At 40.6% G+C, this 22239-nt stretch overlaps 1 protein-coding gene across 1 annotated transcript; it reads right to left on the bottom strand.

The window, feature by feature from the left end:
* Nucleotides 1–896: 896 nt before the first annotated feature.
* On the bottom strand, nt 897–8927 carry BTF3 (basic transcription factor 3). Its single transcript, NM_001252133.1, is given in 6 exon segments — nt 897–1042; nt 1983–2039; nt 3824–4025; nt 4548–4661; nt 8128–8196; nt 8836–8927. Coding segments are annotated over 5 exon segments (489 nt in total). The 5' UTR covers nt 8836–8927; the 3' UTR covers nt 897–995.
* Between the last annotated feature and the right edge of the window lie 13312 nt (nt 8928–22239).

Raw genomic sequence — 22239 nt, 5'->3', positions numbered from 1 at the left:
CAGATGACATTTATTTTAATTGCCGTTTGTAAATTTTTAAGTTACTTCAACATTATGATTGCTAATACAATTTTAAGTAGTCTTATAACTGGGATGATGGAACCATTCTGTATCCTGATAGAGGTGCAGGCACGAGTATTATGTGTTAAGTTTCTTACACCTGTATATGTAAACTTTACTGTATTATTTAAAAAGCAGATTTTTCTTTAAAGAGAAAAAAGTAGCCTTATTAAAGTTTAAGACGAGGTAACATTCCCCCTACAAACACTACTTTTTTTCAGGTGCCTTAGAGAATATCCTACAAGGAAGGGAGTTAATTTGATTAACTTTCACTTTTTAAAAATAAACTTGGGTTACAAGTAGAAAATGAAGCTACTAATTCCTACTTCAGATGGACGATTAAACGAGATAATTAAGTGCAATAATATGTTAAAGGCACTTAGTATGTACTTACAATATAGACAATATTAAGAGAAAAAAACTTGCTCACCTACTAAGGAATATACCATTCTTTATAACTGAACTTATTACATAAATCACTGTAGCCCTGAGGATTGAACAAAAGTTTTAAAACATGAAAACTATGGACCACCTTTGTTACGTTAGACGGCCATTTAAAATCTTTAATCAAATTTCATCAAAGATTATCAGCCAGATTACATGCCATGATTAGCTTTCTATAAACAACCTTGTTTCTGTGTACAAATCAGTGTCAATGAAATAAAAAAATAAAACCGTATCCTAGGCAAAGAACTTTATTAACCTTGTTTCAAACTTTATTCCCAGGCTTCTTCAGCTTAATTAGCTGCAAAGAATGAATTGTGTATAAGCAAAAACTGAAAAGAGCTGCAGTGTCCAAGGGGCTTGGGCTTAAAAATATTAGAGATCTAGATTTTATCAGATCCATGAACAAAATTTTAAAAAGCAGTCATAATATAAAATAGCAGCTCCCAGTAACTTCTTCAAGTTTTATCTTCTTCAGAAGTTGACTCAATTCAGTTTGCTTCATTCTTGGAAGCTTCATCAAAATTCTCCACAAGATCTAGAAAAAGAAAAAAAAAAAAAAAACTGAAAAAAACCCAAATCTACAAATCAAGTTTAAAAAACGCTTTCAAAATATATCCTACAGTTAAATCAGGATATACATTTAAATTTAAATACTTTATTTCAAAAAAAATAAATAAATAAAAATAAATACTTTATTTCCAATGAGACTACTACCCATTTGGCACATTTTCAAGTGTAGATTTTGGCATGTAATTAAGACAAGGGAAAGAGGGAAATTCACATTAATCTGCTTATGACATAAATACTGTGCTTAAGAAGTACGTACATACCCTCTCTGGTTCCATTTCACCCAAAGAACTAAGCAATGTTAATACAATTAGTTAATATGGGGGTCAGAACCAAAGAATACCATCACAAACAATGTGAAGCTTTCCAGGATTCCTAAAGGACACCTGTCTATGCAATACTGAAACATTTCAGTCTAGGGATTCTACTGCTCAATAAGCGTATCTTGCAACAAAACAAATTATCAAATACCAGCTAATATAGAAAAATGCCTCCTGATTGCCAAGAGTTTTCCCGATTTTATAAAGGAGGATTGTACCATTCCTTAAGACATCTGAATTTCTCCATGCCTTCTCATAAATTTATTGATCTCAAGTAGGAAACAGAGGTCATTCATCATCTACCAGTTATTCTACTTATGTGACAATATACATACTTATTTATTCAATATTTGAAGTTAGATACTTACACCTTCTTGGGAACCCAATCAGAAAAAGCCAAGTCTATAAACATAACTCCTAGTTAAAAAACATTGCATTATTATTTCCATTCTGAGCAAGGTTCCTGTGTTCCTTTCCTGTCCTTTACCTTATAACCCCTTCCTCCAAGATAGTCTTTCCGGCAGTAAAAAGATTTGTTACTCTCCCTTGTTAAGATTCTTTAGTTTAACTGTAAATAAAGGTTCCTACCTGGAACTTCATCATCATCATCCTCTCCGGTAGCAAGTGGTGCTTTTCCATCCATGGCTGTGAAAGGGAAATGTACACATTACACATTTGTTAAGTCTGTGATAAACATTAACCAAAAGACCAGATGAAAAGTCAAATGTTACAACTTATGTTCATATGACAACAGTGACATTTGAGATTTCATCCTAAGTACTAATAACAACATGGTAGCCTAAGGTCTACAAATGAATCAGAATGCTATTAACAGCCAACAAAACAAATTCCATGCCCATCTTTTCAATCCCTCTGGCCCACCACAGGTCCTGAGGTGGTATAAAAATAGAGTACCCCCAAGGTACAAGTAAATCCACATAGCAAATTATGGTAAAGTTTCCCTAGGCAGGCAAAAATTAAGAGACTGTTTTCTCAAATATTGTTGTTTTGTGCACGGCATATAACAAAATACTTTCATCAAAAAATTAAGTGCCATTTTCTTAAGAAAAGACTATTAATACTGGGGGTGGGGGGAGGAGAAAGAGCACAAGCCAGGGGGAGGGGAGAGGGAGATGTAGAGGGAGAGGCAGACTCCCTGCTGAGCAGGGAACAGGATGCTAGGCTCAATCCCAGGACCCTGAAATCATGACCCTAGCCAAAGGCAGAGAGATGGTTAACTGACTGAGCCACCCAGGTGCCCCTCCACCTTCTTTTTAATACACAACAAAGTAAACTATTCTTGGGAGTTGAGAGTTCACAGTACTAGCACTATCAGATTTTTTTTTTAAAGATTTTATTTATTTATTCACGAGAAAAACAGGCAGAGGGAGAAGTAGGCTTCCTGCAGGAAACCTGACACAGGACTCTGGGATCACGCCAAGCCAAAGGCAGACGCTCAACTGCTGAGCCACCCAGGCATCCCCCCTTCAGATTTTCAATGGGATACTTCCAAAGCCTATTTTAGCCCTGAAGGCCTTTGACTTACCTAGAATTTCTTATGCCTCTCAGTGTGACACACAAACACCAAAAACAAAAAAACAAACAAAAAAAAAAAACCCCCAAAACTATGTCTATATAAAACATTAAAGGAGAAAGAGTGAATGCCTAGAAAAACATGGATGACTAAATAACAGACCATATAATAAACCTGTCTTGCTTCTACATTGCCATTCTTCAAAATTTTAAATAGAGGACCACAGCATAAAGTAGCTACATCTCTCAATGCACTTACTGAACAACAGGATTTTCTGCCCTGATCAAAATCCTTGTATTAAAAATACCCAAATAATGCCAGTCCAATTCTTAAACATTACTGGTAATACCAGTAATGGTAATTTACCAGCTGTAAATATGACTAAAAAATTTGACAAGTTATAATGTATCTTAATGAATTCTAAACTATCACTTATCAAAAAAAACAAAAAATTAATATATTCATCATTTCCAGCTGGTAAAAGTAAAAATTTTAGATCTCTAATCCATAGGAGAAAACAAATATTACACTGAATCCAGTATAATGATCACAGCATATTAGTTAACTTATTGAACACACTAAGAACACCTGCTTAGAAGTCATTGTAAGGGGTGCCTGGGTGGCTCAGTTGGTTTGCCGCTGCCTTCGGCAGGAGTCACAATCCTGGGGTCCTCCCTGCTCAGCTGGGGGGGATCTACTTCTCCCTCTCCCTCCCCCATCTCAACTCATGCTTGTGCTCTCATATGAATGGGTTAAAAAAAAGTCATCGTAAAAATTGTTACTTTTTAGAGGAAAACTGGCATTTCCAAATGTAGAGATATTCATATCTACTTGAGATCTTAGAAATTTACTGATAACTCAGTAATCCTGGGCAAAACCACTACTGGAAACTTACATTGTTTGGGCAGAGCTTCAGCCAGTCTTCTTAAACTAGTCAGACTGTCTGCACCAAGCTGGTTTAAGATACTGGGTAGCATTTCTGTCAGCTGCTTTGTCTCAGCATGGCCTGTAATGGTGAAAGTGTTCGCTGCCAGCGATGCCTGAACTTTAGGGTTGTTAAAATGGATCACTGTTCCTTGGTTTGTGAACATATTCACCTACAAAGAAAAAAAAAATTTGATTAGCAACATCCACCAAAATTTTTCAAAAACCAAACATTCTATTAAGAAAAAGCTGAGGACTGGATAACTAATCTACTACCTCACAGTGAAGCACAGGTTATATTTTGTCTAGAATGAGAAGTGCACTCTAATTGCTTTCAGATTTAGCAATTTCCCTAATATTCACTAGTGGAGTGGAAACCTACTTTAGAGGGATATGAAATTCTCTGATAGGATTGGAAAAAAAAAAAAAAACTTAATGTATAACCATTAAAAGCTTTTCCCAACGACATCATTTTTTTTTTTTTTTTAAAGATTTTATTTATTCATGAGAGACAGAGAGAGAGAGAGAGGCAGAGACACAGAGGGAAAAGCAGGTTCCATGCAGGGAGCCTGACGTGGGACTCGATCCTGGGACTCCAGGATCACGCCCTGAGCTGAAGGTGGTGCTAAACTGCTGAGCCACCCTGGGCTGCCCATGACATCTTGTTTTATAAAGAAATAAAATTTGACACTTACTTCTTCAATACCAGAGATATTGTTTACCCCTAACTTCTTTAAGGAGAACTGAAGTTTTTTATCATCTGCTGTAGCTGTTCTATGAACCACCTTCTTCTTTCGGCGAGCAGTTCCCTAGAGCGAGGAGAAAAGAAAACAGCACACATATATACCATACGACAGACATTTTCAAAAAGAAAGTTTGTAATTCCTTCCTGATCTTTGGATCTGTTTAAGAAAATTACCATAATCACAAACTTCTAGGCAGCAAGTAGGCAATGACGGAAGCCTAAAGAAGGTTAACAAAGGAATCGTCTAGAAATCCTTAATAACTTCTAAGCTTCTAATTTTGTCATATATAAAAGAATGACTTTTTCCCAGTGCTACTTTTTAGAATATCTGCTCTAGAAGTCATCAAAGAGGTGGCATGTATCAACCTAAATTAAGCCTCAACTAGAAGTTCCAGGTCCAAAACTATTAATCTTTTGTTTTTAATTAATGAAAAATCAACATCCATTAATATTCACGGGCACGACAGTATATGGACACATCCAAAGGAGTCTATATACAGACTTCTATAATACCTAAGAGTAAAATCTTAACCCACAAGTCCTTTACATGATCTGCCCTGCCCCTACTAGGCTGTTTTTGACCACATCTCCTATCACACATTCTCATCTTTAGCCAAATAAAACTCACAGTTCCTTCAATAGGCCAAAAAAGAAGCTTTGCACATACTGTTCCTTTCTTCCCCTACTATCTGCATTGGTTCCCTCCCTTACTACAGAGCTCTGGTCTTATTTCATCTTATCAGGGGTCTTTCCCACCACTCGATGTAAAAAAGCAAATTTTACAGTCACCATCTTTTATCTATCCAGCTTTATTTTTCTTCATAATAAATACTACTATACGAGATAAATGTATTTTATTGTCTCTCTCCGCTAGATAGAATGTAACCTTCTTAAGAGCTTCCATTCTGTTTACTGCTCTGAACGATACTGAGAACAGTGTCTGGCTCACTGAAGGCACTTAGTAACTTGGTGAAGGAATAAATACAGGCTTCAAGAAAACTTGTAGCCCCTTGTACTTATAGACAAGTCTCCAATCTCCTCCTCCTCAAACATATCCTATAAACCTTCAAAAGTAGGCAAATGTGACTCTCAATTTCTGATTAACATTCTTTAATAAATACTCTCAAGAACTCTTTTATATATGTATAGATTAAGCCCTTTACATGATACATAAAGCTCTTTATGGAAACGTTACCACCCACATATCTCAATATACCCCAACCCCCATACCAATTCCTATTTGTCCTTTAAAACCCTGTTCAAATCACTGCCTCTTTTGTGCCTTCCCTAAACTTTGCAATAAACCGTCCCCAAGCAAAATCATTCCCATCTCTGTATTTTGAAAGGCTTCTACTACACTATGTATATTCCACTATGAAAAACAGACTTTAAAAACAAAACAAAACACACTTTAAAAAAAAAGGATAACTATCTCCCCTACTAGCGTTAAAATCCCCTTAGGGACCATAAATTTCTTAAATTCCATATTCCCAGAAATGAGTACAGTTAATGGTTTAAGTAAATGATAACTGAACTGAACAAAATATCAATAGCTACAAAAAATACTGGCTACCAACCCTCCCCAAAACCTTCCAGAATAAAAATCACTTTCACGTGGTCATGTAGGTATCTGGCAAAGAATTCTAACAGACATTCTAAACAACTACTATAAGATTCTAAAAAACAAACACACCTCCTGTAGATTCCACACACTTCATATCCGTAGAGTTTAATTTTTACTCATATAATTTACTATCAATGCTCTGATCGGATAATGAATAACGTTCTTTTATACCATTTATCTGAAAGTACCTAACAGATTTCTCTAAAGCAAAACTAACTCACCGAATTTCACATCGAATAATAAAGATATTTCTTAAAAGGTAAAGAAGTTATTTCCATATTACAATGACATAAGCATTTCCTATACTAACTGAAGTTCAATCTCACATCAACCTTAAGAATCTAAAAAACCTAGACTTCCCTTGCCCTAGAATGTTTCTCACAGCTAAAGAGGGATGATCAGAGTAACAACAGAAAGAAAGCACACAAACACATTATTCAGATTATTTCTTGTGAAACCTGTACTAAGAGATAGTTAAAAACCCTAATACAAGAACATCCAAACACTGACCCACAAAGAATATAACGAGTTTTTCTGGGACCTGAGGGCCACACCCAGCTCTTAACAATTGCTAAGAAAAAAGCAACACCTACTACTTGTTAATGGGCAGGTGCAGATCCTGAAGACTACTGGCTTCAGGAAAGGGAAAAGATCAGGATACATTCATTGTTGGCGGTCTGTAATTTCACAGCTGCACCTCTCATCATTTAGGCCTATGTGCAACTTTTGACTATTTCACAGAAGACTTTCCTTGAAGGCAAATGCTTAAAATTGGAAAAAACTAATAGGTAATAACCTTGTCCCAGGGAAGCTTTACAAGTTTTACCAAGTTGAAGACCTGCTCTGTTCCAACAGGCTACCACACCCTGTTAAACACTAGGAATGTGCTAACACAACGCAAAATACAACCAAGTACATCTCCGTGGGGGAGGGGGGGGCTTCTGAGTTAGGTAAATTACTCAGAAAACAATCTAAAAAGTCCCAACTACAAAAAAGTATACCCTTGGATCAGTATCCAGCAGGAAAAATCAATTACCCAAAAACTTACCTAAAAACCTACCAAATACTCTCATTCTCTCAGTTTTAGCACATTTACAAAGTCAAAATGGAAGGGTTAGTTGCTTAGGTAATTATTTTCAGATCCACAGTCACTGCCCTTAAAATCTGTGACATACCTTTAGCAAAAGGTTATCTTCCAAAATGTCCTAGAAAATGCCCAACTACTCTGGATTGCGTTTAGGTAAGAAGGCACGATAGGAAGGCCTTAACTTGAAAGAGACACAAACCTCTATTAAGGACAATTATCACCCAGAGGCTTGTGTTACAAACTACAATTTAAAAGATAAGTGGAACTCAAGTCCCGACTTACTGCATCTAAAAAAATAAAAAATAAATAAATAAAAAAGCAAAGCACCGAAGGTATACAAACTTCGGGCCAAAACGAGAGTGTGAGAGCCACAAGGATTGCCTGACCCCAATGATACATCTTCTCACTAAGGAAACACGATCGTTCTACCGAGACACCGACACTGAAGACACATTTTACCCGGGAGCGATAAGTGCTCTTTCCATCCGGACTCCTTTTCTTTTCACTGAACACACGCATGTCCCACGGACACGCTCCCTCGTGCACCGCATGTCCCACGGACACGCTCCCTCGTGCACCGTGTAACCCCGCTTCCTCCCCTCCCCCGCCCTCGCCCTGCTGGCTCCACGAAATGCCCTGAAATGCCCTCTAGAGACGGTGACAAGCCAACGATGCAAGGAAAGCAAATACAAAACCTAAAAAAAAAAAAAAAAAACCAGCAAAAAAAAAAAAAAAGAGCAAGTCCCCCAAAGGCCCCCCAAACATTAAAACTTAAAAAAACAACAAACAAACAAACCCCGAGAAACTATTAAAACTTACTTTCCCACCAATGCGCACTTGTGCTTGCAATTTGGCGAGTTTCTCCTGGTTCATTATAGTTTCTTTCATCTAGAAAAACAGGAAACCCTCAGCGAGGAAGCGTCTGGTTCACTCTAGCATTCCACGCTCGTTATTTCCCAAGACACCATCGGGGGAGGGGAAAAAAGAAGAAGGAAAAAAAAAAAAAAAAGGAGTCCTGAACAGGCCGAGGCCTGACTTCCCAGGGCACCCCGCGGGGCTCCGTGGAGCCCCCGCCGAGCTCCCCGGCCCCGCCCCCGCAGGCCCCGCCCCCCGCGCGGCCCCCGGCCCCGCCCCCTCGCACGGCCCCGCCCCCCGCGCGGCCCCCGGCCCCGCCCCCCGCGCAGCCAGCAGCCCCAGCCCCTCCCCCCCGCCCCCGCCCCGGCCCCGGCCCAGCCAGGGCCTCCCCGGCCCGGCCCGGCCCGGCCACTGTCCGCAAAGCCTCGCGGTACCTGAGGCTCCTGTCCTCGGGTCCCGCCGCGAGGTGGAGGAAGAGACGGCGTCGCCTCGCCCCCAGGGCAGCCGCCCCTGGCTCGCCCTCGCCCCCGAGAGTCAGCCTGAGCGGGGGCGCCCGTCCGTCGCATCGCCTTGCTCTCCTCAGCCCTGTCCCTCCCTGTCTCGCTCCTTCCGGGCACTTCCCGCCCCCGTTCCCGTCCTCCTCCCACGCCGGCGTCCAGAGCCTTTTTGTACCTTGTTGGAGCGCAAATGGGACCGCGCGGGGGACTAGGGTTGGCGCTCGGGGGGTCTCAGGCGGACCAGCTGAGGTTAGGCGCACACACGCGGGGACGCAAGATGGCAGCTAGAGGGAGGCCGGAAGTGACGCACCGCGGCTTCCGCCCGAAGTCCGGAAGCGGGCTTTGCCGCGAGCCGCGCGCTCCGCTGCGCACGCGCGCCCGGGGCCCCGGCGTGGGTGGGCGCGGGTGGGCGGGGCGGGGCGGGGCGGGACGGGGCGGGCCCCGCGGGGCTCCGAGTGCGGCGGCGGCCGGGCCACGACTGAGCCTCCCGGGTCGGCCCTTTGCACGGTTGGGGTTGAGTGGGTCGGCCCGCGGGCCCGCCCTTCCCGCCGTCGGGAGCGGGAACGCGTGGGGCTCCCGGCGTGCGCTCCCGCGGCCCCTCTCGCTGGCTGCGGCTCGGAGCCCTCGTCCGAGGGTCGCAGACGCTCCCTCTGCGGCCGGAATCCGCCTTTTTTCAAGACGTTTTGCCGGAACCGGGTCCAGGTCAGCGGATCGTGCCTCCCCGGACGAGGCGGCGCGGCGGGCTGCAGGACCCCGCTCTGCGGTTGCTGGCGAGCGCCTTGGGGCGCGTCCCGGGCTGGGGCTTCCAGCGGGCGCCGCGGGCTGCGTGGGCTCCGAGGGCTCCGAGGGCCTGGGCGTGGAGCCGGGCGATGCGAGTGTCAGCGCAGCAGCCCCCCCCGCCCCCCGCGTGCGGGACTCTCTCATTTCTTTTTTGTTGTTTACCAAAAACTTGGCTCCTTGATATCAGTGGGCATGGATTTTACAATGAACAAGTGTTGAACACATTTTCTTTTTTTTTTTTAAGATTTTATTTATTTATTCAAGAGACACACAGAGAGAGAGAGAGGCAGAGACACCGGCAGAGGGAGAAGCAGGCTCCATGCAGGGAGCCCGACGCGGGACTCGATCCCAGGACCTGGGGTCACGCCCCGGGCCGCCGGCAGGTGCCTAACCGCTGCCCCACCCGCCCTGGGGCGTCCCCCGATCTTGTTTCCTAACTGCGCAGTCGCAGTCAAAGGAGAATTTGTGCCCGGTGTGTTTGGAGGCTGAATTCCTGGCGCGGCAGTGTCCAGCTTGGGATCGCAGCGCTGTGCGCCAGCCTCTTCGTGGTCTTCGCCATGAGGCTCTTGCAGGTTACAAAATGAGCCCAAGAGCTCTCCTCTCCGGGGAAAATACAGTTTCTAGGACAAAGGGGACCTCGTGGGTGCAGATTCTGTCCAATTAAAATGAATCTTTCTGTTTTGGGATACTTTTCACGTGTAAATCTGTTACAATGTAGCGTCTCTAAGAAAAATAGGACAGCTGCCTTGCTTTTTTTTTTTTTTTTTTTTAAGGGTAAGTGTAGCAGTTGGTATTTTCTTAGGAAACAATGTTGCTCTTCTCTTAAACAGGAGTCAAGGTGAGTACAGAAGAAAGAGGAGCCGTTAGGCTAAGTGGGTTACTGTAAAGGTCAAAGTGACCGCCAGCATCATTCAGTGCAATGTGCAAATGTGCAAATATTGCAAAATGTATAGAAATACGCCCCTTTGGGGGATGCCTGGGTGGCTCAGGCGGTTAAGCGTTTGGCTCAGGGCAGGATCCCGGAGTCCTGGTCATCGAGTCCCCGTTGGGCTTCCTGCTCCGCGGGGACCCTGCTTCTCCCTCTACACTCCCCCTGCTTGTGCTCCTGCTCTCTCCCTCTGCATCACATAAATAAAATCTTTATAGTTATTTTTTTGAATTTATTCATGAGACAGAGAGAGAGGCAGAGATATACAGGAGGGAGAAGCAGGCTCCATGCCAGGAGCCCTACGTGGCACTTGATCCCGGGACCCCAGGGTCACGGCCTGGGCCAAAGGCAGGCGCTAAACCACTGAGCCACCCAGGGATCCCCACATAAATAAAATCTTAAAACCTCCCCTTTTTCCATCTTTGTTCAGGAACACATTCCCAGCCCTCCTTCTTCCATGTTATACTGAGGGCATTTGAAACTTTCAAGTCATACAATGTTTTTTTGAGCATTTACATAAATACACCATTCTTTCACCTACCTGTCACCTGATTGACCTTTTAAATACCTGTTTTTCAGGTAATATCCCAGGTTATTTTTAATTTTCCTTTGGTTCCCACTTGTCCTGGGCTTTTCTAATTTTTAAGACTCACCATGTTGAAAATCATGAAAGGCCCCCTAATGGGAAGAAGAGAATTTTGATTTTTGACTTCTGCTGCGACATTCTGTGAATGGTTAGGAAATCCAGATTCTGAATATTTACATTCTTATGTATAAGAATATTTATATTCTTAGTAATGTATAAGAATATTTATATTCTTAGTAATGTTTATATACCAGTCTTTTAAAAAAGTAATTGAAGGTTGTTTTTTTTAACTCCAGAAAAAAGTTACTATCTTAGCGATGACAAGAATAATTCACAATATCTATGGCAAATACGAGTTAGTAGTTCCCACACTTAACTGCTGAGCTTGAACAAACTCAAGGATTCAACATGACCTCGGTCAATAGATAGGCAAGAAAGGGGAAACCTGTGTGCTCGCCTTTGTTTACAGTTTGTGGTCTAATCAAAGTCCATGAATCGTTTTCACCTCTCAGTTGGACTTAAGTTGGCTTCGACCCAAACTCAAATACATACTTGATGTAATGATTTTGTGCCCATTTTGTGCCCATTTTGACCCACGGAAGGGTATTGGGAATCACTGTGGTTCTAGTTGCCTTGTGATCTGGCCCTTGACTGATAGCCACAATGGACCTTTTGTCTGTTTCTACATCTCCTTGAACTTCTAATACCCCCACTTTTGTTCAGTTACTGTCTGCAACTCATGTAGCTTTTGGTTTAAAAGTCTCCGGAAAGCCTTCTCTGACACCCTCAACCCCATTAAGTTACATCCATCGTTGTTATTTTTAGTTGTGGTACTTTATTAAATGTAAAATGATAGATTGATAATCTTGTTGAGTTCATGGAGAATTGAACCAGGAGTCTTAATAACAACTTCTAGGTTGATGTTGAGTGTTGGCTCTTTGACAGTTGGATCTTCACGGAAATCTGAGGAGGTAGTTTCTTCCCCTATTACTGCTCATATCACTGGCCGTCTAACTAATGCTTAAAGAGTTGAGGTGTGAAGATTGACACCACTTCATTTACCCTCCATCAGCTGTACCATCTCTGTGCATCTGAATCTGTAAATTTTGCCTTTCTTGCTGTTAACACACAGAAGAGGGGATCCCTGGGTGGCTCAGCGGTTTGGCGCCTGCCTTTGGCCCAGGGCGCGATCCTGGGGTCCCGGGATCGAGTCCCACGTCAAGCTCCTGGCATGGAGCCTGCTTCTCCCTCTACCTGTGTCTCTGCCTCTCTCTCTCGGTGTCTATCATGAATAAATGAATAAATAAATATTTAAAAAAAAACACAGAAGAAATATTCCCTCCACTTGTACGTTTGTGCATTTCATATAGGACCTTGATTCTTCTGTTAAATCCCTCTTATATCTGTTTTCCCCCTACAACTAGGTCATTCCACCAGTATGCTAAAATGCCTCCCTTTCAGGTGTTTCAGAAGAAAAACCAAAAACTTTTTTTGATCTCTATTCTGCTCCAGCCACTACTTAATTTTGGTGTTTCCTTTTATAGCAAAATCTCTCCAAAGAATTGTCTAAACCTCCATCTTGACAAATCTGAAAGGCAAATTCTTAGTTCTCATTTTAGCCTTTAGGTAGCATTTGACACACCTGGCTACTTGTACATTTTTTAAATATTTTCTTCTCTAGGCTCCCAGAACATCTCGCTTCCTGGGGTGTCTTACTGACACCTCAGTCTACTTTGCTTTATCTTCTTTCTCTGCCTTCTAAATATTAGAGTTGGATACATTTTAGTCCTATCTTTTTTTCTACCTATACTCTTCCTAAGTCTTTTCATTCAGTCCCATGGCTTTAAATCTTAACTTTATTTTGCTAAGTCTCAAATTTATACTGCCAACCCTAACTTTTTGATTCTCAGACTGAATATCTTTCTTACATTGTTGTGGAAAACTTCAAGTACATAGCACAAATAATATAATGAACTTCCATAGACCCACTACACGCATCAGCAGTTATTAAATTAATACGTATTTATTTCAGAAAACTTATATAAGATCACTCTGGAAGAAAGATACAGAAAGTTGAGTGCTAGGAAAGGGAGGAAGAGGAGCAGACAAGGATTTTTTGTTTTGCAGGGAACGTTGATAGAGAAACAATCTTGTGTGAAGATGGGGAGAGAAAACAGCTAAAATGTGCTTAAAAAGAAAAGATTTACTGAAGTCACAGGGATTATCCAAAACATCTTTTTTTTTTTTAAGTTTATTTTTCTTAGTAATTTTTATACCAAATGTGAGGCTCAAACTCAGGACCTCAATATCAAGAGTCACATGCTAAAAAAAAAAAAAAAAAAAAAAGAGTCACATGCTCCTCTGACCGAGCCAACCAGGTGCCCCCAAAGCATATTCTAAAATCTCAGTTGCAAAAATAAAATATAAAATAAAATAAAATAAAATAAAATAAAATAAAATAAAATAAAATAAAATAAAATAAAATAAAATAAAATAAAATAAAATAAATAAAATAAAATAAATAAAATAAAATAAAATAAAATAAAATCTCAGTTGCCTAATATACTCTATATTTCTGAGACCGGAGTGAAACCAAGGAGGTCAACAACTTTTTTATAATTAAAAAAATAAAATCTTTAAATGTTCACTTGGTGGGGGAAAAAAACCTACTGAAAATAAATTGCTCTTAGAATATACATTGCCTGCAGTCAGACAAGGATGATAAATGGGTACGAAGATCCTAGAATGTCAGTAATGAAAGCAAAGCATGATGAAAGTCTACATTATCCAAATTTTGCTGATCACCTATTTAGTGTACAGTTTATTATCTTCACCACGCTAAAATATTTTTAAGGGCTTTCATAGCTATGTAATTCTCCCCGATCCTATTATCTTCTTAGTCTTTCAAATTGCTTAAGGTAATAAACTGAACACTTTATAGAGGCCAGTCTTCTTTCTTCTTGCCATGACTGCTATTCTTTATTAGTTGCAATTCAGTTTATCAGTGTTTATATGCTGAGAGTTTCCAGTATGTGCCTTCTTATAAACAGCATAAACCAAAGTGAGAATTGTATCTTACACTCTAGTAAAAGCAAGTGCTACAATGACGGTGGGTCAATATGGATGATGGACTTTGTTGCTAGGTTCAGTATTTTTGTTTTTTTGTTTTTTTTGGGTTTTTTTAGTATTTTTGTATTAAAACTGATATGGCAACGAGGAAAAGGACTGACAAACTGGTAAACTTTAGTTGCTTTAGTGAGTATGTGGAGTTGTCATTTATAAAGATAGGAGAGGACTAGGCATATAAGGAACAGAGGAATATAAAGAACTTCAAGGAAATTAAATCAGATCCTGCAGAAAAATGTATATACTGGTTTATTTGTATGTCTTTTAAAAGTGACTGGAAAACACTCTCGACAAGATAGTAATATAAATCCGACGTCCTTTTAAATATATCTTCCAATTTAATATTTGCTAACTTTGCCAGCATCCAGCATCCTTGTTTGCTTTTCTTGGGAGTCCGAACTTGTATTTTTGGTTTAAAGAATAAGAGGGTTGTAGGAACAAGGAAAGTGATGTAGGAGATTGACACTCTACATTTTATATCATTTTGGAGCTGCAAAGGTAAATTACAGGTCCAAGTGGCTCAAACTTTGGTTTGAGAACAGGAAACTGAGAGCCACAGGAAAATTAAAGCTTTAAAGGTATGTCTTGGGGGCGCCTGGGTGACGTGGTGGGTTAATCATCTGACTCTTGGTTTTGCCTTAGGTTGTAATCTCGGGGTTCTGGGATTGAGCCTGGCATCAGGCCTCTGGCTCAGTGGGGTATCTGCTTCCTCCTCTGCCTCTCCTCTTTCCAACCCCTGCCATCCTGCTCATGCTTGCTCTCTATCTCAAATAAATAAAATCTTAAAAAAAAAAAAAAAAAAAAGGATTGTCTTTCTGTCTCCTGCCCCTTAGCCTCGCTCTTGTGCCCTCTCTCTCTCTCTCTCTCAAAAAAGGTGCGTCCTGGAAGGAGGTGGGGCTAGTGCAAATTTAGCAAGTAAAAATAAACAGTTTGAAGCAACCTTTCTTGTTAGGCAGAAAATGCCAGCAGAGCATTAATTTTTCTAGTAGATTTTTAAAAAATTAAAAGTTAGCTTAAAAGTTAGCTATTAAAAAAAGCACTGTACCAAGTTTATAGAGACAAAGAGTCCAGCCCAGCTTTCTCTCCGTGTTTATAAGCTGAGCCACCTCCAGCAAGACTATCTCACACGGCCCTTAATTCAACCTGATTTTTTTTAATTAAAAAAAAATGGTTTTGCCCTTTCTATTTTTTTTAAAAGATTTTTAAAATTTATATTGTTTGAGAGAGAGAGGGAGAAGGAGAAGCAGACTCCCTGCTGAGCAGAGTCAGACATGGGACTCTATCCCAGGACCCCGAGATCATGACCTGAGCCCGAGGCAGATGTTTCACTGACTGAGCCACCCAGGCGCCCCTGCCCTTTGTATTTTTAGGTTACATTTAAGCACCTTTAAAGATGTATTCTGCAGTTTATTGGGGAACTTTTTTTTTTTTTAAAGCTTTTATGTGCTCAAAACAATGTGACTGTTGCGGAAACCAAATCTATAGACGTTTTAAAATTTAAACTGGGGTAACTTGGTGACTACCAAATTGTAACTGACTCACTTTCTTGTTTCAGTAGTTTGTCTTCTCCCCAAGCTCACATCCAGTGCTAGCCAGGACCATCACACATCCCCAGGGGGATTTCCTTCCATGGGCTGATGGCCTGTCTTAAAGTCTGCACCTTTTAGGTTTACTGTCAGGACACCCAGTGTTTATTTGTCAGATATATTACACTGCTCATGTATTACTTTTTCTTTTTCTGTTGTTTTTTTTTTTTAAACCAAGTTGTTAAGGTAGAAAATAAAAGACCAATATATAATTAGTGACTTCATTTGGTTAATAGAACTGTCCAGATTTCAAACCTAGAAGGCATTTCATTTTGTATATTCCTGTATCATTTGTCACTGATATAAAAAAGTGGGAAAAAACCCCAGAAGTAATCATTTCATTGTTTGCATTTGGGTGGTAGACCCAGTATTCTTGATATATGGTAGGATGATTACTTTTTTTTTTTTTTTAGTTGACATATTTTTTTTTAAAGTTGACCTATATGCAGACTTCTATTCCATATACATGTTAGGCTTGTTAAATTATTTTAAAATTGCATTGACATTGTGTAGATTAATTTGGGAAGCTTTTATATCTTTACTAATTGTATGAATCTGCTTTCAGTTGCAGTAAATAGATATGGCTATTTTTACAGGTATAATATAGGGAATTGGTGCTTAGAAAATTATTGAATGGGCTGGAAGAGTGGGCTTTAGCTTAGGCATCAAGAATGAGTCCCAGGGACGCCTGGATGGCTTGGCAGTTGAGCATCTGCCTTCGGCTCACAACCTGGTCCCAGAATCCGGGATCGAGTCCCGCGTCGGGCTCCTTGTGGGGAGCCTGCTTCTCCGTCTGTCTCTGCCACTCTCTCACTCTCTCTGTGTATCTCCTGAATAAACAAATAAAATCTTTAAAAAAAATGAGTCCCAGGATAATACTACAGAACATGACTATTAAGGGAGCTGATACTACCCATCAGGGGACGGAGAATCAATATGCTAGGACTAGAATTATTGATGTTAAGAATAGATGACTATAGGGGTGCCTGGTGACTCCATTGGTCAAGCATCCCGTCTTGATTTTGCCTTAGCTCATGATCTTGGGGTTCTGGGATTGAGCCCCATGTTGTGCTGCACGCTCAAGGGAGAATCTGCTTGATGATTCTCCCTCTTCCACTGCCCCTCCTCCCACTGGTGTTCTCTCTGTGTCAAATAAATAAGGAAATCTTAAAAAAAAAAAAAAGACTACTTTAACCACAATGTGAGAGTCAAGAAGATACTGTATTACTCAACACCCACAAAGCCAATGACTGTGCTCTAGAAAGCAGCTGCAGAAAATACTAATATATTCACCACTATGCTCGCTAGCCAAAAAAAAAACAAAGCAGCAGGAAAAAGGCTTTGGCCTTCTACACCAAATCTTACTTAAATGTACCCAATTGGCAGAAATCATTTACTTCAAGAACACTAAAACTGCAAGGGTATCTGGGAAATGTAGTTCTTAGAAAATGTTTTTAAAATATTTTCTTTATTTTAGGGGGCAAGGGATGGACGGGGAAGGAAAGGGCAAGCAGACTCTGCACTGTGCATGAAGCTTGACCAGCTGGATCCTACAAGCCCACATCAGACCCGAAGATCTGACCTGAGCCAAAATCAAGAGTCAGCTGCTCAACTGACTGAACCACCCAGGCACCCCTGGGAAATGTAGTTTTTAACTTTTCAAGATTTATAATATAGAAGTAAGCTTTATAAACAGATGCTGAATACCAACCTACCTTGTCCGTGAATATAGTGCAACTATTGTTTCAAATATCTTATGTATTTTATTATATATATATATTTAAAGATTTTAGTTTTAAGCAATCTCTACCCCCAACATGGGGCTTGAATTTAAAACCCCAAGATCAAGAATCTCATGCTCTACTGGCTGAACTAGCCAGGTGCCCATATTTTATTTATTTGTTCATTTAAATTCAGTTTGCCAACATATAATACCCAGTGCTCATCCCATCAAGTGCCGCCCTCAGTGCCCATTACCCAGTCTCCCCGTCACCCCACCCACTTCCCCTTCTGCAACCCTTTGTTTCCCAGAATCAGGAGTCTCTCATGTTTGTCTTCCTCTCTAAGTCTTCCCCACTCAGTTCCTCTCCTTCCCTTTTAGTCCCTTTCACTATTTCTTATATTCCACATATGAGTGAAACCATATGATAACTATCTTTCTCCGACTGACTGACTTCACTCAGCATCATACCCTCCAGGTCCATCCACGTTGAAGCAAATGGTGGATATTTGTCATTTCTACTGGCCGAGGAATATTCCACTGTATACATAGACCATATCTTCCCTATCCATCATCTGTCGATGGACACCGAGTCTCCTTCCACAGTCTGGCTATTGTGGACATTGCTGCTGTGAACATCGGGGTGCAAGTGTCCTGGCGTTCCACTGCATCTGTATCTTTGGGGTAAATCCCCAGCAGTGCAATTGCTGGGTTGTAGGGCAGATCTATTTTTAACTCTTTGAGGAACCTCCACACAGTTTTCCAGAGTGGCTGCACCAGGTCACATTCCCACCCACAGTGCAGAGGGCTCCCCTTTCTCCACATCCTCTCCAACATTTGTGGTTTCCTGTCTTGTTAATGTTCCCCATTCTCACTGGTGTGAGGTGGGATCTCATTGTGGTTTTGATCTGTATTTTCCTGATTCCAGGTGATGTGGAGTATTTTCTCATGGGCTTGTTGGCCACGTGTATGTCTTCTTTGGAGAAATGTCTGTTCATGTCTTTTGCCCATTTCATGATGGGATTGTTTGTTTCTTGGATGTTGAGTTTGATAAGTTCTTTACAGATCTTGGATACTAGCCCTTGATCTGATATGTCATTTGCAAGTATCTTCTCCCATTCTGTAGGTTGCTTTTAGTTTTGTTGACTGTCTCCTTGGCTGTGCAGAAGCTTTTTATCTTAATGAAGTCCCAATAGCTCATTATTGTTTTGTCTCCCTTGCTTTTATAGACATGTCTCGCAAGAAGCTCTGTGAGTTCAAATAGTTGCTCAGGCATCCATATTTTATGTATTTTAATTGAGATGACTTTTTGAAGATCTTGCACATGCTTTGTTAGCTGGATTCCCAGATATATTATAGTTTTTTTATTTTTTATTTTTATTACATGTGGTTGGTATACAATGTTTATACTCTTTTTTTTAAGAATTATTTATTTATTTATGATAGACACAGAGTGAGAGAGAGAGAGAGGCAGAGTGTGTCACAGGCAGAGGGAGAAGCAGGCTCCATGCCGGGAGCCCGACGTGGGACTTGATGCCGGGACTCCAGGATCGCACCCTGGGCCAAAGGCAGGTGCTAAACCGCTGAGCCACCCAGGGATCCCTATACTCTTTTTTTTTTTTAACCTCTTTTATTTTGGATACTTATTTTAGATATTCCTGGTCTGTCAAATTTATCTGTACTACCTTTGTTAAATAGAAAAACATTAATTTTTTACTCCAAGGTGATCCAGTCATCAATTTACAGAAAACCCAAAGACAGAAAATCTGTTATTCTACAGAAGGAGGGTGGCTCAGTCGGTTGGGCATCCAACTCTTGGTTTCAGCTCAGTTCACGATCTCATGGGCCATGAGATCAAGCCTCACATCGGGCTGCTTGTGGATTCTCTCCCTCGGCCCCTCCCTCCCCTAAAATAAATAAATCTTAAAAAAAAAAAAAAGCTTAAAAAATTATTCCACAGAATACATTCAACAAAATTCAGATTATGAGAAATGATAATACAGTGTGATACTTCAACCAATACGTTTCTGGAAAAGGTGGTGGGGGGAAGGAGAAAAGGGAGATTCTAGGTAAAAAGAGACCTAAGAGACATGTTACAAAAAAACAACAAAAGAAAATAGGCAAAACTAGTGTATAGGGATGCATGCTTAGGTGATAATACCGACAAGGAAGTAATTATAAACATAAGAACAGTAGTTATTCTTAGGAGGGGAAAGGAGGCAGTCATTGGAAGGAGTGCATAGGCGATTGCTAGGATGGTGGGCAAAGGTCTATCTTGTGATCTTTGCAGTTTTCTGTATTTGCTATACTTCATAAGTTTTTTAAAAAGCAACACAGAACAATGTAAGATATAATACAAAGATATATTCATACTTGAGATCATATTTCAACATTACAGAGGTGTAATATAATGGGAAATAAATATTTGGTCTTTGTCCCAGATTTTTGGACCATAGCTCCTAAACCCTTGAAGTGGCAGGAGTGTCTTTTGTATCCTAATGAGATGACTCATGTGCTGGGGACCACTAGAAGAACTTCAGGATGGGGGAGATTGTCAGAAAGACCAAGGCATGATTAGCGGGTTGAGGATTGGAACTTTCAGTTCCACCCCTAAACTTCTAGGGAGTGGAGAGGACCTAGAAGTTAAGTTCAATCACCAGTGGCCAATAATTTAATCATTATCTAATCATTACGTAATGAAACCTACAGAGGGACTCCTAAACAACAGAGCTTGGAGAACTTTGACGTTGGTGATTATATCAAGGTGCTGGGAGGGTAACACAGCCAAAAGAGGGCTTACACATTCCAAAATCCCCCTTCCTCCATGTCAGGCCCCATGCATCTCTTTGGGTGCTCCTGAGTAACCTTGTAATAAGCCGACAAGCATATGTATTACCTGGGTTCTGTGAGCCATTACCAAGTTCCTAAACCTGGGGAAGGGTCATGGGAACCCTCAATTTATAGCCAGTTGGTAAGGGTGGCCTGGGATATATGACTGGCATCTGAAGTGGAGACAGTCTTACAGGACTGTGCTCCTGTAACTGATGGCATCTAAGGTCAACTCCAGGAAGATGATGTCCTCATTGAATTGAATTATTAGACACCCAGTTGGTATCTGGAGAATTGATTGTTGGTATGGGAAAAAAAACACAAGTGTGTGTGTGCCTTTGTGGGGAGGAAAATGGGAATGAAGATCAGGGAAGAAGAAAAAGGGGAGGGCCTTGCATGGACTGAAGATAACAGTGTGCTAGTGATGGCTAATGCTTATATAACTGTTCTGAGTATCAATTAAAAATAGTTTAAAAATTAAATTGTAAATATTCTGCAAACCATTAGAGTACTCTGCAATGAAGCCAAGCATATAGAAGATGGTACTTTATTTCTTTATTTTTTAAAAAGATTTTATTTATTTGTTCATAAGAAACACAGAGAGGCAGAGGGAGAAGCAGCTCCCTACGGGGAGCCCAATGTGGGACTCGATCCCAGGACCCCGGGGTCACGCCCTGAGCTGAAGGCAGACGCCCAACCACTGAGCCACCCAGGTGCCCCAGAAGATGGTACCTTTAAAAGAAAACTATGAATGTGTTTGGTTTTTTTTTTTTGCAAAAAAGAATAAGAAACCAGACACTTAAAACAGAAACACCTACATGATGTGAGCAGAAATAAAATGGAAAAGTAGAAGGGATAGGAGTGGAAGCAAGATTTCTCAGAGTATACCTTTTCAGTTAGTTTTGACTTTCGAATCTTCTATATATTGGAACATGTAATCAGAGTAAAAAGAAGAGCAAACCCTAAAATTCTAAAATTGACAATAAACTGAAGCAGAAGAACCTAACTATATCAAATGGTGAAAATAGCTATATAGAGAAGAGAGCTATTTCAGATTATTTTTGAATGCCTTATGCAGACTGTCCAATCTTAATGGAATATATCCAAAGGAAAAAGGAACTGGAAAAAAATGTAAACCTCACTCAGTAGACTTATTAGTTGCAACATTGGTATTGTAAATTAGAAAACATTTCCTACATATTATAGGATAAAGTAGTGCCTCAGTATTTTAATGCCTTGAGAAGCTGAGAATTTGGTTAAGAAAAAAGATACAATATTATAGTTAGTACTTTTTTCTTTCTGTTTAAGAAATTTGTATCTAGTCCATGAAGATATTCTCCATTATTTCTTACAGTTTTAACTTCCACATTTAACTCTGTGATCTGGCTTTAATTTTTGGTTGTGAAGCCAAGTAGAAGTCAAGGTGTTTCTGTTTTGTTTTCATTTTTGTTCTTTCTCACATGGATTCTAGAAAGACCCGTGATAAAAGACCAGAAAGAAAAGTTTTGAAGCAAGAACACATGCTTGAGTTCACTCTGCAAAAAGATTTTTTTAATGTAAGTTAGAAGTATAAAGTGGATCATTACATCTAGAGGGTTCAACTAAACCTGATAAAGTATATGAGTGGTAGGTGGGGCATCTATACTTATTTTAGCTTTCACAGATCCTCTACTGTTTTGTTTTGTTTTGTTTTGTTTTAGATTTTATTTATTTACCTGAGACCTCATGAGTGGGGTGGAGGCGCAGAGGAAGAGGGAGAAGCAAACTCCCTGCTTAGCAGGGAGCCGAACTTGATGCTCAATCCCAGGACTGTGAGATCTTGACCTGAGCTGAAGGCAGATGCTTAGCCAACTGAGCCACCCAAGCGACCCCCCAGGGTCTTCTACTGAGAAGGGTTTTATTTTCATTAATTTGCAAAAATAACATCCCTTAAATTTTTTATTATTCTTTTAAGATTTTATTTTTAAGTAATCTCTCCACCCAACATGGGGCTTGAACTCACAACCCTGAGGTCGAGTCACATG

The sequence above is a fragment of the Canis lupus genome, chromosome 2 (assembly GCF_011100685.1).
Source record: "Canis lupus familiaris isolate Mischka breed German Shepherd chromosome 2, alternate assembly UU_Cfam_GSD_1.0, whole genome shotgun sequence".
NCBI lineage: Eukaryota > Metazoa > Chordata > Mammalia > Carnivora > Canidae > Canis > Canis lupus.
The sequence above is the reverse complement of the archived record's forward strand: the minus strand, read 5'-3'. Positions and strand labels throughout refer to the sequence as shown.